Consider the following 17,377-nt stretch of genomic DNA (forward strand, 5'->3'; position numbering starts at 1 on the left):
ACAAGAAGGTTGACAGGAGCATTCAATTTTTTTCCTATTGTAGCCTCTTGTCATAAATGTATCTAAATGATAACTGCCACAGGTTCTCCCACAGGTTAGCCTTTACAAATCTTTCTATTTAAAATTCTTCAGGAGTCTTGTCAATTTCTTTGTTACTTCCTACCTCTCCAAACGACTTCTTCAGTACCATGGTTTGGACTTGTCATCATTCTTGTTCATCTCTCCAGTAAATACCCTGGTATGAAATAGCAGGCTACTATATCGATTCTCTTCTACTGTTTCTATTAATTCTTGTCTTTGTAGTTCAAAAAGCACAGGGACTGTGTCTTGCAGAGTGATTAGTATGACATACTTGTCCACAACAAAGAGGTCCAGATAGGGACTATCGTAATGCAAAGTGGTATGAATATTTAAACGATACAAACACTGGTTCCAGCATAACTAACTAACTAAATAAATAAATGTTTTAGACATTTCTGAGATAAATCTCGGGGAACACAATCTCAAAGACAGCGCTGGTGATCCTCAGTGACCCTTATTCCCAGTGTAAATTACTGCAGTAGAGTACCAAGAGGCTGTTGCAGTAAAAAGAAATTTGATCCTAAAATCGAGATCAGTTAAACGTGCTGTGAAACAAAAGCTTACATTGTTGGAAGGAAAAAAAGCAGCAAGAATTAAAGGGGGCACAGAGCTGTTCAACCTGTCTCACAGCTCTGCCCAAACCTAATTCCTCAAGCTTCGCGGACAAGAGGAAAGGTTTGTTTGAGTTTTCTCGTTTTTTCCCTAAAAACCTTCCTAACTTTGTAACCAGCGCCAAACAAACAGTATCCCGAGCATCCTTTAACCTCGGGGTCGTTATTTCACTGCATTCTGAGCACGTTCTGAAGCACTGTGCTGGGAAGTGTAGGCAGCCACAAGTTCACCTCGAGTCAGTCAGTAAACACAAGACGCAAGAGTACATAAACACAGGCAGGAGGTATTTATAGCGCAGAAAGGCTGGATTTATTTCCGCGGCTCGCGGGCAGAAAGCAGCTTGCGCCAGGGTCGTCTCGACATGGGTGGAGCGAAAGGTAACACAGCTCTGACTTTCACGTGACAGTCAACACAAAAACTGCGTCTGTTTGAAGCGCAGGAAGGAGCTCTGAGCTCACACACACACACACACACACACACACAAAGGAGCATTTCCCAGCGAGGCCAGCCGGTCCTCGTCCCCTGCAGGCGAATGGCCCCACACCACCCGCACCCGCCCCGGCGCCGGCACCGCCCGCTTCGTTTCAGCAACCGGTTCGCGCCGGCCGCCTCCGCCTCTCGGCGCCCGCCCGCCCTCGCGCGGCCCCGCGAAGCCACGCCCCCCGGCGGGCTAGCTCCCGCCCCGCCCCGCGGACGGCGCTTCCGATTGGCCGAGAGCGCTGCTCGTCAAGGCCGCTCGCCGGCGAGAGGCGGGCCCCGCGGCGCTAGTGCAGGAGGCGGCGCCCGCGCTCCCCCTCGTTGTGTCGCCGCGTCCGCGCCGCGCCAGCCGCAGAGCCGCCCGCTGCAGCCGCCGCAGCTGTATGCTCCAGCCCCGCTCCGCCGCCGAACCCCCTCCAGCAGCTCCGCGGCCTCCAGCGCCTCCGCCTCCTCCTGGTTCCGCTCCTCCTGCCCCCGGCGGTGGCGCCCGCACCCCGGCTGTATGATCAGGCTACAGTCTTCAATGAGTAACCATATTCCTGTGAGTGCCGCTGTCCTCGTGCGCCCCCACCTCTCTGCTTCCTCCATGTTGGCTCTTTGTTCCGCTGCCCGGGCGGGCGCCCTGCTGCCGCAAAGCCGCGTCGTGAGCGTTCCCGACGGTTCCCCGGCCCGCCCCGGCGGTGGCGGCCTCGTGGGGCCGGGAGCCCCCTGTCGGGGGAAGGCCGGGCCGGGCGGCGGCCGCGGGGTGCAGCAAGATGGCTCCGCGTCGGGAGCCTGGAGGGAGCGGGATTCGAACCGGTGACCGCAGCGGCGGAGGCGCCGGCCCGGCTGCCTGCGGCCTTCGGGGTTGGTGAGGCCGGACAAGCCTCGGCTTGCCCGCGGGTGTCCGGCGGTCACGTGGTGTGGCGGGACGGCCGGGAGCCAAGCATGGGTGGGGGCGGGGGGAAAGAGCGAGCGGGCGGAGAGGCGGGCGGTAGCCATGGCGGCTCGGGCCGGCCTGCGCTGCCCCCGGCCCAGCGGGCTCTTTTGTCTCCGCTATGCCCGGGTACGCGAGGCCTTTCCGGGCATGGCCGACGCCGGATGTGCGGTTGGACTCGCTGCTGCCCTACTCTTAGTGGTCGGCGGAGGAGGAGGTATTTATGTGCACGTCGGAGTGGATTTTTCTCTACAGTTGTCAGTTTGCAGTTAGAAGCTCGCAGGCATAATAAAATATCTTGATGGAGCCTGTTTTTGAGGTCTTTCCTCCCCCTGTGCCGTAGTAATCTATGGGGCTTCGCCTCTGTGACCGCAGAGTGCACGCAGTGTGCCTTACAGAGCAGCCATGGTGAGGCTTGCTCACAGCAGGATGTCCTCCAAAAGGCAGAACGTGATAGCAACTCTGTTCTGATCGGCTAGAGACAGTGCTCAGAGACCATTTTGTGCTGGTCTCTGTGTCGTCAGTTGCAGGCACAGCAGATACTCAGAGCTAGTGAATGCACACACAGCCCTTGTGCTACAACGTTCTGTGATTCTGGTGTTTCTTACTGTTGCTGGAGACAGCTTCCAACATGTCTACCTGTGTCTGCAGAGCCACTGAAGCAGTGACTCAGAAGTATGAACCCTGTCTCCTTGTAACTTCATTAAACTGTCAGAACTGAAAGCCTGGAGATGACACGTAAATGTCAGCTCTTATTATTCCACTGATGTGAACAGCAAAGGGCTTTGAAAATTTCTTGCAGAATCAGAAATGTTTTAGGGGAGAAATGTGGAGAAGCACAGAAATGGCAGAGATGGGAGGAAATGTGAGAATGAGGAAGAGAAGTGAGTGACAGCTGCAGCAGGGGCCAAGCCATATCGCTGTCTTAGTGAGGCTGGATGTCAGGCAGTAAATACATAGCACTTATCCTGGTTCAGCATTTCCTATTTTGTGAAAATGTTTTAACTGTGACAAAGATACGCTGTGCAATAATGCTGAGTCTGCCTCAGTGTGTAGGCAGACTGTAAGAGAGCGTTTTTTCTTAAAGGTAACTAATTCCCTGATAAGGGTAATGCTGAATTCTTAATAAGGTAGGTTGTTGTGTTACAGTTTTTTAAAATATAACACTCAGTTTGTAAGATCAGTAAAGAGATAACTAGCACAAGTAGATCCATATCTCTTCACAGCTTCTCTTGGAGGTTAAAGTCTTACTGTTTGGCACAGGCATTAAATAATGAAGTACAAGAACTCTTTACGTGTATATGTTTAATGGAGTAGGTTTTAAGTTGAGTGATGGGATTTATATAGTTTGCTGTGTAAGTGATGGAAGTGTTACGTCACTTCGAGACTACTTTTGGTTTCAGAAGCACAGAATATGCATCACACTAGGGAGTGGAGTATTTTTTGGAGTGTCTTACTTTCCCAAGTGTCTGTTAAGGCTTTTTCACATGTTCATTCATGGTGCAACCAGGAGAACTGTGAAAACAGTCATATGTCCTCTGTTTCATCCGTGGAAGTTGCATTGACTTGTTATACAGGAAGTTTTGAGATAATCTTTTCTTTCCTGGTCTGAATACTTTAACCACAAGAAACATCCTCCTTTCATAGCGTGTGTTGTAGCACGTTTGTGATAACCCTCTGGCACCTTGTCTGTGATGTGAGAGTGTATTTCTTTAGGTTGGGTATTGCTTTCTCTGGTGTGAAGTGGATAATTTTGTTGCTGTGGGTGCTATAACAGAGATGTCAATCTGTGGACAGGAGGTGAATCTCATTAATAGTAATAAAGGTGTGCCTTTATGTCATGGAGTGACTCTACTATTTGTACCCCTTATCCTCCCACTCCTTTATGTCTTATCTTAATTATCAACTAGGCTTTGAGTAGTACATGAAGGTTGGGGTAATTGCCCTCTGTTTTAAAGTTAGGCATTTTAAAATGGTAATTAAATTTATTTTCAGTTCCATTTTCTAGCAATGATTCTGTAGGTTCAGTAGCTAAGTATCTGGCTTCAGGGGTATGATCCCACATAGTTGATTCTGGAGGTAAATGTTTGTTGAAGGAGCAGGTGGATTGAGCAACTGTGAGCCATCTTACACATTTTGAAAGTCAAGTGCCGATGAACTGTGTACACAGATGCTTCTGTTTGCATGCTTCTGAAGATGTTAACAGCCTGATAACGAGAATAGCAGCAGCGTGGGGTAGCCTTGCATCTCTTTCTTGCATCTCTTCTATGTATACATGTTGGTACCAATCTGACAGATTTTTCGTAAGCAGTCTTTTCCAGACACGAGCGACTGTTTCAAGTGAAGAATGGATGTCAGTGGAGACATGTATTTTCAGCTTCCTGTACCAAGGAAGGGCATAAAATAAAGCTTTTCTTTACAAGATATCTTCCTCTTGCTTGAATAATTAATTGTCTAATTTCTTCTGGTATACACAATAGATGGAACAATCATAGTTAACATGACTGTCCCTTATTGGACAGGATCACTTCTCCTAGTTAGGTGGTCTTGGTGTATTAAGCCTCCTTATATTTCCAAGTTTTTGCTGGATCTGAGAGTCTAAAGGTAGCTCGGCCTTGTGTTACTAATAGAAACTGCTGCTTGTATGTAGATTGCTCTGAATGTAATGCCTTTTGTTTATTTCCGTGGAAACTTAACAGCTACAGGGGGGCACAATAACACTATTGGATAGAGCATATTCTCAGCTACAAAAAGGTTTTTTCAACAATTGCCACCATTAGCTATGCATTTTCACCAGTGATGAACAAGAGCTGCGTGTTGTGCTCATAAAAGGTCTGTACCAGCAGAGGTCACCCGTTGTTTCACAGCTGCTATGGTGGTGTTGCTAGAAACGTAGTCCTAGTTGCCATCATAGTCCATCTTTCATTAGTCCAAACAGCTGGTAGTCAGAGGACACCAGATCTGGGCTGTATTGTAGAACGGTTCAGCTGATACAGGCAATATGGGGTCTGATGTTATCATATTGCAGGGGAAAGGTTGTCTTGTTCTCTGGCCTGACTCTAGAAGTTTGGGTCTTTGGTTTAGTTGGTGTGGTAATGTGGTCAGAGTTCATGGTTTGTTCAGGTTCCAGGAAATCCAGGAGGATCACCACTTTCCTATCCCAAAAGGCAGTGCACGTCACCCACTGAGGGCTGTATCTTGAACTTTGATGGGAAATTCTTGTGTCACTACTGAGTTTTGACTCTAGCTCATAGTAATGATGCTGGTCTTGCCATTAGTACTGATGCGCTTGGTTTCCAATTTTCTGGTTGTAATCCACTGATTAGTGCAGATAACCTTTTGATGATGTGACATCAGTGCATGATCACTTGGAATGTGGCTTGCCTTTCACATTTCTGTTCCCACTCCTGAAATGTACCTCCCACCACCTCACTGTGCTCACATCCACTGTGTGGTCTCTTATCAGCATTTGACAAGAGTTGATGAATAACAGCAGGTCCCTTTTTTCCCCATGGAGTAATTTAGTTCCATGTCTTTGCTTCATATGCATTTCCATGTCTGATGCTATTCTGTCAGACTGCCCCTCTGCTGCCATCTGTCACACGGCAACAAAATCTAACAGGACATTGTTGATGGGAAGGTTCAACCCCTACTGCTGTATCACCAACATGTATCTCTGATGTCATTGGCCAAGATAATAGAAGAAGAGGTGTTACCTTTGGAGCAGCCTTCATATCCAAAATATTTCAGTATTAGTTCTCCTTAAAGAAAACTCACTTTGAGATAGAAAACAATGTGATGGAGTACCCAGATTAATTGTACAAACTGCTAGTTAGTATCGGTTAGTGTTGAAATTGTGATGGGTTTTGCTTTCACTTGTACTGCTTTATGCTTTCATATGCTAACTTGATTTTTTTCTTTTGTAGCTTACTGATCAATTAATTGTCTGTAAGTTGTACTTCTGAGCCTCTTGGCAAGTTGCTTAAGTCATCTGAACTTTAAGTATGATGTGGTCTTAATTACTGCAGTATTTTTTTGTAGCTCAGTTTTTGTCTTTGAGATCCTGTTGCTGAGGGTGGATTTAGTCTTGTACCTCCACCTTAATGATATCATGCAAGCTGAGTGCCCTTATCCATGCCTTTAGTTTTCATTTGACACCTGGAACAGACCTAAACTAGGCTGGTGAAATCTCTCAGCATGGTACAGCTTTTACTACATCAGGGGACTGATCCAGGTTTTCTAGCTACTGACAAGGAGACGTAGCCATTCATCAAAGGAAAATGTGAGCTTTGCCCCTTTGTAATGTGACAGCAGCTGTTGCCAAGGCAAACAGTGAGAATGAAATGCATGCTTAGTTAGGTCCTAAGTTCTGTGAGGTGGTAAGGTGCTGATGTGTCTAATTGCTGATTGCTAAGCCAGTATAAAAGAAGTTAATTAATTTGTAGGGGTTAATTGCATGTCGAACTCAAACTTAACATTGTGTAATGTACTTCAACTTTGTAATGTGCCTCATTGTGTAATGCGCTTCAACTTTGGATTGTGGCTGTACCTTCTGGATGTGATTAACCATCTGGAGTACTACATCCAGGCCTGGGGCCCCCAGCACAAGAAAGATGCAGAGCTGTTGGAAGAGGAGGGTCACTATGATGATCAGAGGGCTGGAGCACCTCTCCTGTGAGGAAAGGTTGAGGGAACTGGGTTTGGTTAGCTTGGAGAAGGCTCCAGGGAGACCTTGTTGTGGCCTTTCAATACCTAAAGGGAGCATATAAACAGGAGGGGGAATGACTGTAAACACAGGTTGATAGTGATTGGGATAAGGGGGGATGGTTTTAAATGAAGACGGGGAGATTTAGGATGGATGTTAGGAGGAAGTTTTTCACTCAGAGGGTGGTGACACACTGGAACAGGTTGCCCAGAGAGGTTGTGGATGCTCTATCCCTGGAGGCATTCAAGGCAAGGCTGGATGTGGCTCTGGGCAGCCTGGACTAGTGGTTGGTGACCCTGCCTGTGGCAGGGGGGGTTGAAACTAGGTGATCTTTGAGGTTCTTTTTCAGCTGAGGCTATTTTGTGATTCTGTGAACAATTTGCTTCAAAATGTAGATGTTAAACCCTGTGACGTTTGCCTGGGTGTTACATTGAGTATTTCTAGTTGCACGTTGAGGGCGACCAACATACCAAATTGGGTAAAACTAAATTACTTATTACTTTCTACCTACCCTAGTATGGCATTGTGGTGGCTAGCTTCCAATTACTCATTGTTTCTTAACTCTCAAAATTCATCTTGCATCATGAGAAACCTTGTCTTTACCCTAGTGACCAATTTCTATTTCATCATTTCCTCAAGTTCACTTTCTTGTTCTCCTGTTTGTTTCTGTCAGTATTCTCTCCCTCATCCTCTACTGGAGAAAATGGCCAGCTTGCCTTATAAGTCTTAAAGAGATAATCATAAGATCTGCCAGTGCATGAGAAAAGCAGCATAAGACCTTGTGCATCTGTATCTGCTTAAAGCTGTCCTGTGCCTTTCTGCTGTTCAGCTTCTTAAACTAATTGAAAGTGATTTTAAATAAACCCTCTTCAGTTCTTCCTCTCGGTTGCTATTTTGGTTGTTGCTGAAGTCTGGACCTAGGCCTCCTTTGTGCATCACCTTACCTTCTTCTGGTGTGGTATGTTTGGTATGTCAGTGATGATTCTTGAAATTCTTCACATTCTGCTGGTTGCTGTTACTCTGCTGACCGTTCTCTTCAAGGGATCCTTCTTGCTCTTTTTGTCTTATTTAATTTCTGTTGGAGATCTTCCATCCGTCGAGTTACATCAGAAATAATTCTGAAAAGTAATTGGCAAGCTTAACCCTTTAGTCCTCATAAAAATGGTGGTGGTAGTACCTCTAGAACAGCAAAGTGTGTGTGCAGATGCTCTGTTTCTGTTCCTTTCTGCTGAATTTTGTCACACTGGTTAGCAATTTTATGTTTTGTTTTTTTAAACTGTGCTGTCAGTAAGGTGCATCCTTTAAAACTTACTACCAAAAAGCTGTCTAAAAATGTGAAAATGGTGACCGGAGATATTTGTAGGAAACCTTGTGATGTATCTGCTGCAGTGTGAACTCATAATGATTGTTATCTGCCCCGTTACTCTTACTAGAGCTCCCTCTCCTGCAGAGGAAGGAAAGGAGCAAAGCCTGCAACATTGTTATCATTCTTTAAAATATAGACGACTCTGAGTTCCAGTACTGCTAGGGTGCTCCATAGAAACTCTACACTTAGGTCATTTGACTTGTTCTGGCTTCTGAACAATGCTAAATATTATCATCTCTTGTTGTTAATATAGGGCCACTGTTGTCTTTGTGGCTTGGGGACATGCAGTGGGGTCTTGATCTGACTTCAAATCCTCGTTGGCAGTTAGCAACTGTGCCTTTATTGCATGTAGCTTTTCTACCTGCCATTTTTGATAGTTTTTTAAACCATTCCTAAGGTATCTTGGGTGATGGTTTGATTTGACTTAAAAATGTGTGAATTCTTTTCTAGTGCATGGAGTTCACTGGCCAACATAGGTAATTTTTTTCTGCTAAGAAGCTGTAGGTTTAGTGGTGTTTCTCTAGTGCCTACATATATTTTGTGGTCGTCTGGTCTAGCTTTTATGTATTTTCTAGGAAACAAAACTTACCTGCTGTTGTGATCCTTACGGAGGAAGGACTTCCTGGGTATATGATCAGCAGTTCTAATGCTGTAGTTGGGCACAATCTGGCTCCTGTGCCATAAGGTTCCAGAGTGCATAAAAGCATGTATTTTTGGATCATATACACAGCAACATCTGCAAATGAATACATAACTCATGGCAGTTCATCAGCTATGATGATGAACTTCCTGGTTTTGCATCTTGCAGTAGCGTTATATGCAAATTCAACCAGAAAAATAGCTGGGAATTACTGGGAAGGAATAACCTATTCAATAAACTTGCCTTTCCTTTTTTTTCTTTTTATCTGTAGTATAATTACTATCTTGATCTACTAATAAAGTAGTGATGTAGAAAGGCAGTTTAGGCTACATTCTCTGTCTTCAGCCTTAAGTATGTGGAATGTTCTAGAAATCTGTGTGCCTTGTGAGTCTCAAAACGTGTTTGAAAGCTTTGCTCCACAAGGATTTTGCATTTCAAGACCTCTCACACTTGAATATTTTTTTCTGGTTACTCTGTATGTAAATTGATTTTTGCATGCAAAGTAAGTCCATCACATTAGGTAAGAGGTTTTCTTTGTCTATGGACTGGTAGTTTTACTTAAATGTTCAAGTTCCCTGATGCTCAGCTTGAATATTCAGGGAATCTCGTCCTTGCCCTTATGTAACCACTCAAGATCAGTATAACTGTAGGTGTTATCTCTTAATTCACAATGTGAAACATGTAAAACTTGATACGTTGTTTGTGCTAGCACTTCTGAGTACTGAGGTATTTGGAAATACTAAATTCTTTAGCATTAAAACTACCTTATGTGACATCTTTGTATAAATAATGTAAGTATGTGTTCTTGTTAAAAAGGTAAAAGGGTTTTCATGCAAACCTGATTCTACAGTTTAAAAAATAAACCTTCTGAAGATACTGTATCTGCTTTCATTTTGTTCATTTTATAATGCTGTCTTCAAAGTAACGTTATTTCACTTATGCTCATTGTGCTTTTTTTCTTGTCTCTTTACAGCAGTTCTGTGGTGTTCTTGGTCACACATTTATGGAGTTTCTGAAGGGCAGTGGAGACTACTGCCAGGCACAGCACGACCTGTATGCAGACAAGTGAACTGTAGAAATTCATTACTACTCCACCAAGAAGCCCCCCTAAGAGTGGTTGCCCAGGATAAGAAGTATTGAATTAAAATTGGCAGAGCATTTAACAAAAGAATTCAGACCTGGATGGGGTAAACCTCAGTGCACTGCCTTTCTTTTGCCTCAGTATTACTGGATTGAAGAATTGCTGCTTCTTGTTAGGAGGTTCATTTCATTTCCCATTGCTCCCGACTTCATACTTCCAAGCACTGAGAATTTCACGTGGAGTATAGTGAAGTAGACTTCGGTATCTCTACATCACTTCTGTATTAGATTTTTTTGAATCCTTTCATAATCTTGTTGCATGTTTAACTAAGTTAATATGGCCCGAATGAACCGCCCAGCTCCTGTGGAAATCACCTACAAGAACATGAGATTTCTAATCACACACAATCCAACCAATGCAACCTTAAACAAATTTATAGAGGTAAGGTTGGACTAGAATTCTTGTTGATGTATTCTTACACCTCAACAGCATGCTGTATTTAACCTTTTATTATTTTAAGTGGAAGCTGTATGAAGAGATACTGAGTGAGACTGTGAACTCATTTCAAGTAGTGATTCACAAACCTACTGACAAATATACTCAGGCTTTGGCCTTTACTGAGGCATGCTTCTGGATGTGAAGCACAGAAATAATTGCTATCTGGAATATAGTATGTTTAGTACGGTGCTTAGGTGTGAAAATGGGAAAGGTCTGGCATAGAAAAACTGCGATCTGCTAGCAAGAGGAAATCATATATAGATTCATCTAACACAATATAGCATTTTCTTGCTCCTATTGTAGCAGTGATTGAAAATAATGATTAATAATTAAATGATTATACAGTGTACACCAAAAGGTTAGGAGCAAGTAATAGAATTGCAGTATGCTTTCACTGCCTGTTTCTCTTCAGTATTAGCAAATGCTGGTTCTACTGTAGCTTAAGAAGATCCTCTGTGAGTCAGTGTTTACTTGGGTGAAATTTGTGAAGGTATACTTACAGTCAGTGCAGTGCGACTGGAGTTGCTGAAACTATTTGTGCTTAAACTCTTTCCCAGCTGAATCTGCATGTCTTGATGTACATTGCTAGTTTCTGAATTTGCCATCTAAACTTTGCAGCTTGCATGCTGGAAGCATAAAATGTACAGTTGAGTGTATGCATATGATAAAAACAGCTTCCTCCAGGGTTACCTCTGGGTAAGGTTTGAATTTCTAATGCAGTCTCTCCTTATAAAGATTTCTCCATTATATCTGTTTTATATGCCAATTTAGTGTGGGCTAACAATGTGTGAAAAGCATGGCGAATTAATTGTTTGGATTTATACCTTCAAAGCTAGATAGTGTGCTTAAGTTACATGTCAGTCATGTCCTTGGCAGTTGTAGTCTGAATGACAGTAGAATACAGGGAGAATGAAAAAATAGTATTCTGTTTTCCCATTTATGAGGCGTAATAGCAGAGTGGAAAACTAGTTTTTCTTTAAACTTCTATATAAAAAATCCATGAACTGGAATGATTTGTTGTCCTATGCTCACCACTCTTACTAGTAAGAGGTCTTAAAAGCTTCTAGTTTTAAGTAGAGCAAGAAAAGAGGAAGATGGAGGCTTCACTCTGTTTTTAGTGAAGTATCTACCTTTGTAACCCAGGAAATGGCTTTATATATATATAAAGAATAATCTGTCAGAGATGAATTGATTATTTCATTAGTGCTTGTCTGGATCTGACTTAAAAAAAAAAAAAAAAAAACAACAACGCACCACCTTAACCTTCAGATATGCTTGCAGAAGAGCTTAAAGGTAACTGCTGTTTTCACAGCATTTTAGTTATTTCAGCTTTGTGTTCTTTATAGGCTGGCAAGCATTTGTTAATTTACTTAAACTTTTGGAATAAGTTAGCTTATTAACCTATTGAGAAAGTAAATAAATGAAGTTAGTTTGCCATTTAAGCAGTTCTTTTCACTCCCTAGGAACTTAAGAAATATGGTGTTACCACAGTGGTAAGAGTGTGTGAAGCGACTTATGATACTGCTCCGGTGGAAAAAGAAGGCATTCAGGTTTTGGTAAGTAATGTAAAAGCAGTGGTTTGGGAGTTGTTTTTTCTGTAATTCTTCTTTAAACATAACTTTTTATATGTTCTGAAGTTACCACCTTGATGCAATTCTGTAAGTGTATTCTAGCAGCTCATATGCAAAATCTATACGGATATCTTAGAGATAAAAATAAAAAAAATTTTGAGTAAACCCTTTCATTCAGTGAAAACAGTCTGAGGGGGATGTATTCTTAATAGTGTTAATGTTTTGAGAAAATTATCAATCCTAATTCACAAAGGGTTTTTATTACTGTGTATTGTCTTATAGGATTGGCCCTTTGATGACGGTGCACCACCATCCAACCAGATTGTTGACGATTGGCTAAACCTCCTTAAAGTTAAATTTCGTGAAGAACCTGGTTGTTGTATTGCTGTACACTGTGTTGCTGGTCTTGGACGGTGAGTAAAGTTTTAAGGATCTGTTGAGTTCCCATTCGTAGTCAGACTTCTTAAGATTTAGTACAGAAGTTTAGTTGGGGCAAACTTCAAAATAGTCACAAATCTTGTTTTGGAAGGAGGTAGCACTTGGAAGTAGATTAGATGACTGCAAATGGTAGTATGTAAAGCATTAGACTTCTGTGCTTTTTAGTCAAAAGGTGATCCTGTTCCCACAGCTATCAAACTACTAAGTGAGGTAAACAAATACATTCCTATACCAAGCATACTGATCAGTGTCACATCTGGTTTTTTTTGTCTGGCTAAACTCTTCCTTTTCTTGTCATCTGTACCTTTCTTCTATTCCTATTTCAAAAGTATTGCCATGATAATAAGGACATTGTAGTCATTAGCACCACCCAAGCAAGGTGTTTCGTATATGAAGGAAAAGCTTTCACCCGCCATGTGAAACAAATGATAGATCTGCATTTCTCTCCCCCAGATTTGTTGGCTAACTAATTGAAAAAAAGTACTTAATTTTTATCATGTAAGGCTTCTTAAATCTTTGAACACGTAAAAAATATTCAGCAAGCTCATTACTAGGTGCAGTATCTTTTGCAGTGTAGCATGTTTCTTGTCCTCTGTGTGGTTATTTTTTTTTTTTAATTAAATAGTGGTATAAATTGATAATATTTGAGTTAGTGTCAGGCTTTCTTAACTAAAACCAGTGCTCTGTCAGATGGGAAATTCTGTAGCAAGTAGGGAATTCTCCCCCTCACAGTGGGAGGGGGATGGTACTGGAGATTGCATATGTAATTTTTATTTGATCTGGTTTTACCTCTTTTATTTTGGGTTTCTAATTGCTTCTAACAAGTGTTTGTGGGAATAGAAACCCATGTGCATCTCTTGCCCAGAATTACTTGCCATTGAAAGAACTTGAGTATTATTCCTGTTGTCAAGTCAGGTGAACAAAACTAAGGTTAACTAGAGCTAATTCCTCCCTGTTTTTTTTTCTTTTTTAAGAAAGATGAATGGCTTATAAGCATCTGGTGTAATTGCCTGATTTAATTTAGGAAAGCCTTCTGTCCTTATTTGATATTTCATCCCTGGGGAAGCAAAAGGCAGGACAAAGAAGTGGGAGAATTATACTTATTTGAGTGTGCACTGGCAAATCCTAAACTGGAATACATTTTATTTATTTATTTTTACCAGAGCTCCAGTCTTAGTTGCTCTTGCACTGATAGAATGTGGAATGAAGTATGAAGATGCAGTGCAGTTCATAAGACAGTAAGTATGAAGCTAATGTCTGTTTCAAAGATTCAACTCATGAACATACGTTTGGTCTCTACAGGGGAATTCTGAATGCTCTTCTTGCTTGTTGCTCTTCAAAAAGGTTCAGCTGGTCTCATAAAAAACTTTCTGAATACAGTCAGTGTTGTGTGACTTGTCCTGTGAAATGAGTATTTCTTCTTGAGACAAAGCACCTTAGAATCTAGGTTCTGTTTAGTAGCTGGAGTTAGCACTCATTTACATTGTGAATCATCCCTTCTTTTAACAGATTGAAGTGTCCTAACCAATTTTCCCCACTAGTCTTTTCTGTTAGTCTACCTAAGAAAAATATTTTCTTAGATTTTTTCGTAAATCTGTGCAAGTTGGATGAGAAAACAAGCAGTGCCAGTGTCCTGACTTCAGAGTTGTCAACTATATGTTAAAAACACTGCACTGCAAACAAAAAATAGTAAAACATTATTTGCATAATTGCCAAGCCTGTAAGGAATTGTGTTCATTTGAGTTCAGCTTGTAGACCTTTACAGGATGGTATATACAAAATGAGAAATATGAAGTCCTCTTATAAAACCTAGGTCTTTCATAGACTTGGTTTGAGCAGAACCAAGAAAGGTCTTACTTCTGTATGGATGTGTTACAATGATAACTTAGTATCGTAGTACTCTTATTTTAAGATATTGGACAGCTTCAACTTGCTGAAGGAGGAGGTAGCCTCAAATCTCTGTAGCTTCCTTCTGAAGTTTTTTCTAAAGATCTTATGCAAGATTTTTGGCTTGTGTATATTAGGGGCTAAAACATCATCTAAAATACTGTGTACTCCTTTGACCATGTGGTATTTTTGAAAGGAAGCTACCACCCTCTTTCCTGGCACTTAAGTTTTAATTAGCCTTACTTTGGTTACAGTCCTGGTTTAATCATGTGGATTTTTTTTTTCAAATGACTTAAAAATATTTTTCTTTAATGGATGATGTTATTTCACTGGGCAGTAGATTAATATTTTAAGATATTTCTTCTTCCATTTAGGAAACGCCGTGGAGCTTTTAATAGCAAGCAACTTCTGTACTTGGAGAAATACCGCCCCAAGATGCGCCTGCGTTTTAAAGACTCCAATGGTCACCGAAATAACTGTTGCATTCAGTAAAGCCCAACAGCCTATGTTACTACTTTGGAATTAAAGGATGGAAACTAGAATTGGGTAGACTGCATGCCAAAGGCATGGGTCTGATATTTTTTAAGTAGTAAAGGAAGCTTCCATAGGAGTATTTAATAGGCTAAAAACTTAGTAGTAACGCAACTGTGTGTTTAGATAAATATCCATCTGTTTGGAGACCTGGTAAATGTTTTGCTGTACCCTATTTCTGAGCTGTCTCCTTGTTTATTAATTGAAATATCCTCTAATCATGCCATTGAGTCTTACCCACCTAGTTTCAACTACTAAAAATTGGGTACTAAAATAAATCAGTCTGTAGAGAAATTAGGTGCCAAAATACTTAGCATATCAGCTATGTGGTTATTTTTTCCTTATAGATGGGCGTACTTCTGATAACATAAGAACTACCAGCTTATCTGGACCTTACTATTTTTTCTACTCATTTCAATACTGAAGAATATGGCCTCTAAGATAGTCTTGCCTGCTCACTGTATGTTTTGTCTCCCACGATCGCACTAGAATTACCAGGATTTGCACAGTGTTGTTTTTCTTTTATTATGAATTACAGCAACTTTTTCCTCCAGTGTCTGTACTTTTCTGTTATCTGACCTCTCCATTTTACGAATCATTACTCTCTGGTAACTCATGTAGAAAATCTTTTAAATTGTACAGAAGCACACAAGTCTTTAATGTCTCCAGACAAAAAGCCTTACAGTAAAATTAATGTTGGCACTTGATGTGCAACTTAACAGAGGGCCTAAAAAGGTTGGGAGGGGCTATTTAATATTTCTAGTAAAATGTTGCCTTTGTCTTGTGCAGGAAGTATAGAATATGCCCTTTACTTTAGTAATTATTTTTTTAAAACTTAGAAATGCTTTGTTATTGTAGCTAAAAATTCCTAATCAGAAAATTTCTGAAAAATCTTGTAGTTTCTTTTACTGTACCTATTGAAAGTTGTTTACCAACTATTGCTTTGTTGAAAGTGTGATTTTTTTTTTGTTGTTTCTCCTCCTTGAGTTTCTGCTATGACTTGGGCAGACCTCTGTAATATTTTGTATGCCTTTCAAGCTGCGTAACTTAATATTTGGATACTTGATAATTTGTTTTATTATGTAATTGATAAAATGGTGATGTGTATTAATGTTAGTTCAACCATATATTTATACTGTCTTGGGAATGTGTGGTTATAGTTCTGTGGGAGAAATAATTTTGCCAGTGTTCACCAGCTTGTAAAATCTAGTGCGAGAGCTTAAACATCTAAATAAATACTGAAAAGCACTTACAAAGTTTGCTGAAACTCTCATGACTTTCACTTCTTGTGTAGTTTATCAGCAGTCTTATGGTGCCTAAATTCCAAATCTATCCAGGCATTTATTTTTTTTATTCAAATCTGGGTCAGAGTCCCCTTTGCTGTAATACTTGCTGTTTGTTTTACTCCTAAATAAATGTGGACAAAAATTCATAGTAGAAAGTATGATATTTCTTTATGGAGCTTACTTTAGACTTCCTTTCCTCAGTACTAAGGTGGTGACTTTATTCTTGAAATTCCTTGAGATAAATACAGAGGAGATACATTTGTTCTCCTGGCTTTATAGATGTATTTATATGTTATTATACAGTCATAGAATGGCTTGCGTTGGAAGGGACCCCAAGAATCATCAGATTCCAACCTCTTTGCCACAGAGAGGTTAATCATGCTTACGAAGGTAGAAGCTTTAATGGGGCTTCTGAAGAATCACTTCTGCAAAGGTACAGCCTCATTTATAAAGAGCACTTTAAAATGTCAGTATAGCTTGAAAAGGCCTGAAACTCAATCTGTTTTATCTTATTTGTGATTCTACACAGTAGTAGAATGACGACTTGTAAGAGGAAATCAAGCTTTAAGGACTAGTTCGTATTTTCAAGATATTACTTAAAAATTAGCAGTCACAAAGTGTAAAATCTTTATGCTTCCACTTACCTACTTCCCTTCATTTGTTTAATTGCTGTAATAAAATCTTATAATTTCTTATACTGCAATCATAACTCAGACTTTCATGACAAATTCAAAGTGTTATGGTAAAAGTTGGGGGCAGTGAGGAAGTATGGAGAAGGTAGATGCTCTGAACCCAAGAGTCAGAATCTTGAAGGGATCAAATTCTGCAGGGTGACAGGGGCATGTATTTTGATCCTATAGAAGTGTTAAATCTATTGTTATTTTGACTTGACAGTCTCCATTTCCTGGCAACAAAACTATGTGGCAGAACTGGGAAAAAGGTAGTATTGAACTCATTGCTTGAGCGAAGGAATAGTTCAGGATCTTTGGCATCATGGTAGTACCCACCACCTGAGGTGACTTCCCAAATTTATTGGGGAAATAATTAGTCAGGGTAAATATATCTTCTATATGCAAAACTGTACTTTTGTTAAATAAACAAACTGATCCTTGAATGTTTTTAATATGACTGGTTGTGTAGGGGCTAGCACCTTGCGTAAATAAAAAGCTGGGAGGGCATATTCTGCTCTATCCAGATCAATTGGCTTATTATTCCTGTGTGTATACATGACAGTATATGGTCTCTTGAAGGACTGTCTGTATGACTGTAAATCCTGGTAAACCATTTG

At 41.0% G+C, this 17,377-nt stretch overlaps 2 protein-coding genes across 3 annotated transcripts; both read left to right on the top strand.

The window, feature by feature from the left end:
- Window positions 1-1,479: 1,479 nt before the first annotated feature.
- On the top strand, window positions 1,480-9,871 carry LOC136045146 (uncharacterized). The gene is made up of 2 exons (XM_065730867.1): window positions 1,480-1,711; window positions 9,771-9,871. Exons 1-2 carry the CDS (start codon window positions 1,673-1,675, stop codon window positions 9,864-9,866), a joined length of 135 nt encoding a protein of 44 aa, XP_065586939.1. The 5' UTR covers window positions 1,480-1,672; the 3' UTR covers window positions 9,867-9,871.
- A 336-nt stretch (window positions 9,872-10,207) lies between these two features.
- On the top strand, window positions 10,208-16,233 carry PTP4A1 (protein tyrosine phosphatase 4A1). Of its 2 annotated transcripts, none has more exons than XM_065730865.1 (5): window positions 10,208-10,319; window positions 11,840-11,932; window positions 12,230-12,360; window positions 13,549-13,623; window positions 14,647-16,233. In XM_065730865.1, exons 1-5 carry the CDS (start codon window positions 10,215-10,217, stop codon window positions 14,762-14,764), a joined length of 522 nt encoding a protein of 173 aa, XP_065586937.1. In that variant the 5' UTR covers window positions 10,208-10,214; the 3' UTR covers window positions 14,765-16,233. The 2 variants fall into 2 exon arrangements, with proteins under 2 accessions (XP_065586937.1, XP_065586938.1); XM_065730866.1 differs by having other exon boundaries at window positions 13,549-13,622; window positions 14,650-16,233.
- Window positions 16,234-17,377: the final 1,144 nt, after the last annotated feature.

This window comes from Cyrtonyx montezumae, unplaced genomic scaffold, assembly GCF_038088225.1.
Source record: "Cyrtonyx montezumae isolate F1298 unplaced genomic scaffold, pur_monq_1.0 scaffold_13, whole genome shotgun sequence".
NCBI lineage: Eukaryota > Metazoa > Chordata > Aves > Galliformes > Odontophoridae > Cyrtonyx > Cyrtonyx montezumae.

Bases quoted from the DNA above. Each gene is read 5' to 3' on its own strand.
- LOC136045146 (XM_065730867.1), top strand. From the start codon at position 1,673: ATGATCAGGCTACAGTCTTCAATGAGTAACCATATTCCT. The intron at 1,712-9,770 runs GTGAGTGCCGCT...GTCTCTTTACAG, and splicing joins CAATGAGTAACCATATTCCT to CAGTTCTGTGGTGTTCTTGG.
- PTP4A1 (XM_065730866.1), top strand. From the start codon at position 10,215: ATGGCCCGAATGAACCGCCCAGCTCCTGTGGAAATCACCTACAAGAAC. The intron at 11,933-12,229 runs GTAAGTAATGTA...ATTGTCTTATAG, and splicing joins AAGAAGGCATTCAGGTTTTG to GATTGGCCCTTTGATGACGG. The intron at 12,361-13,548 runs GTGAGTAAAGTT...TATTTTTACCAG, and splicing joins TGTGTTGCTGGTCTTGGACG to AGCTCCAGTCTTAGTTGCTC.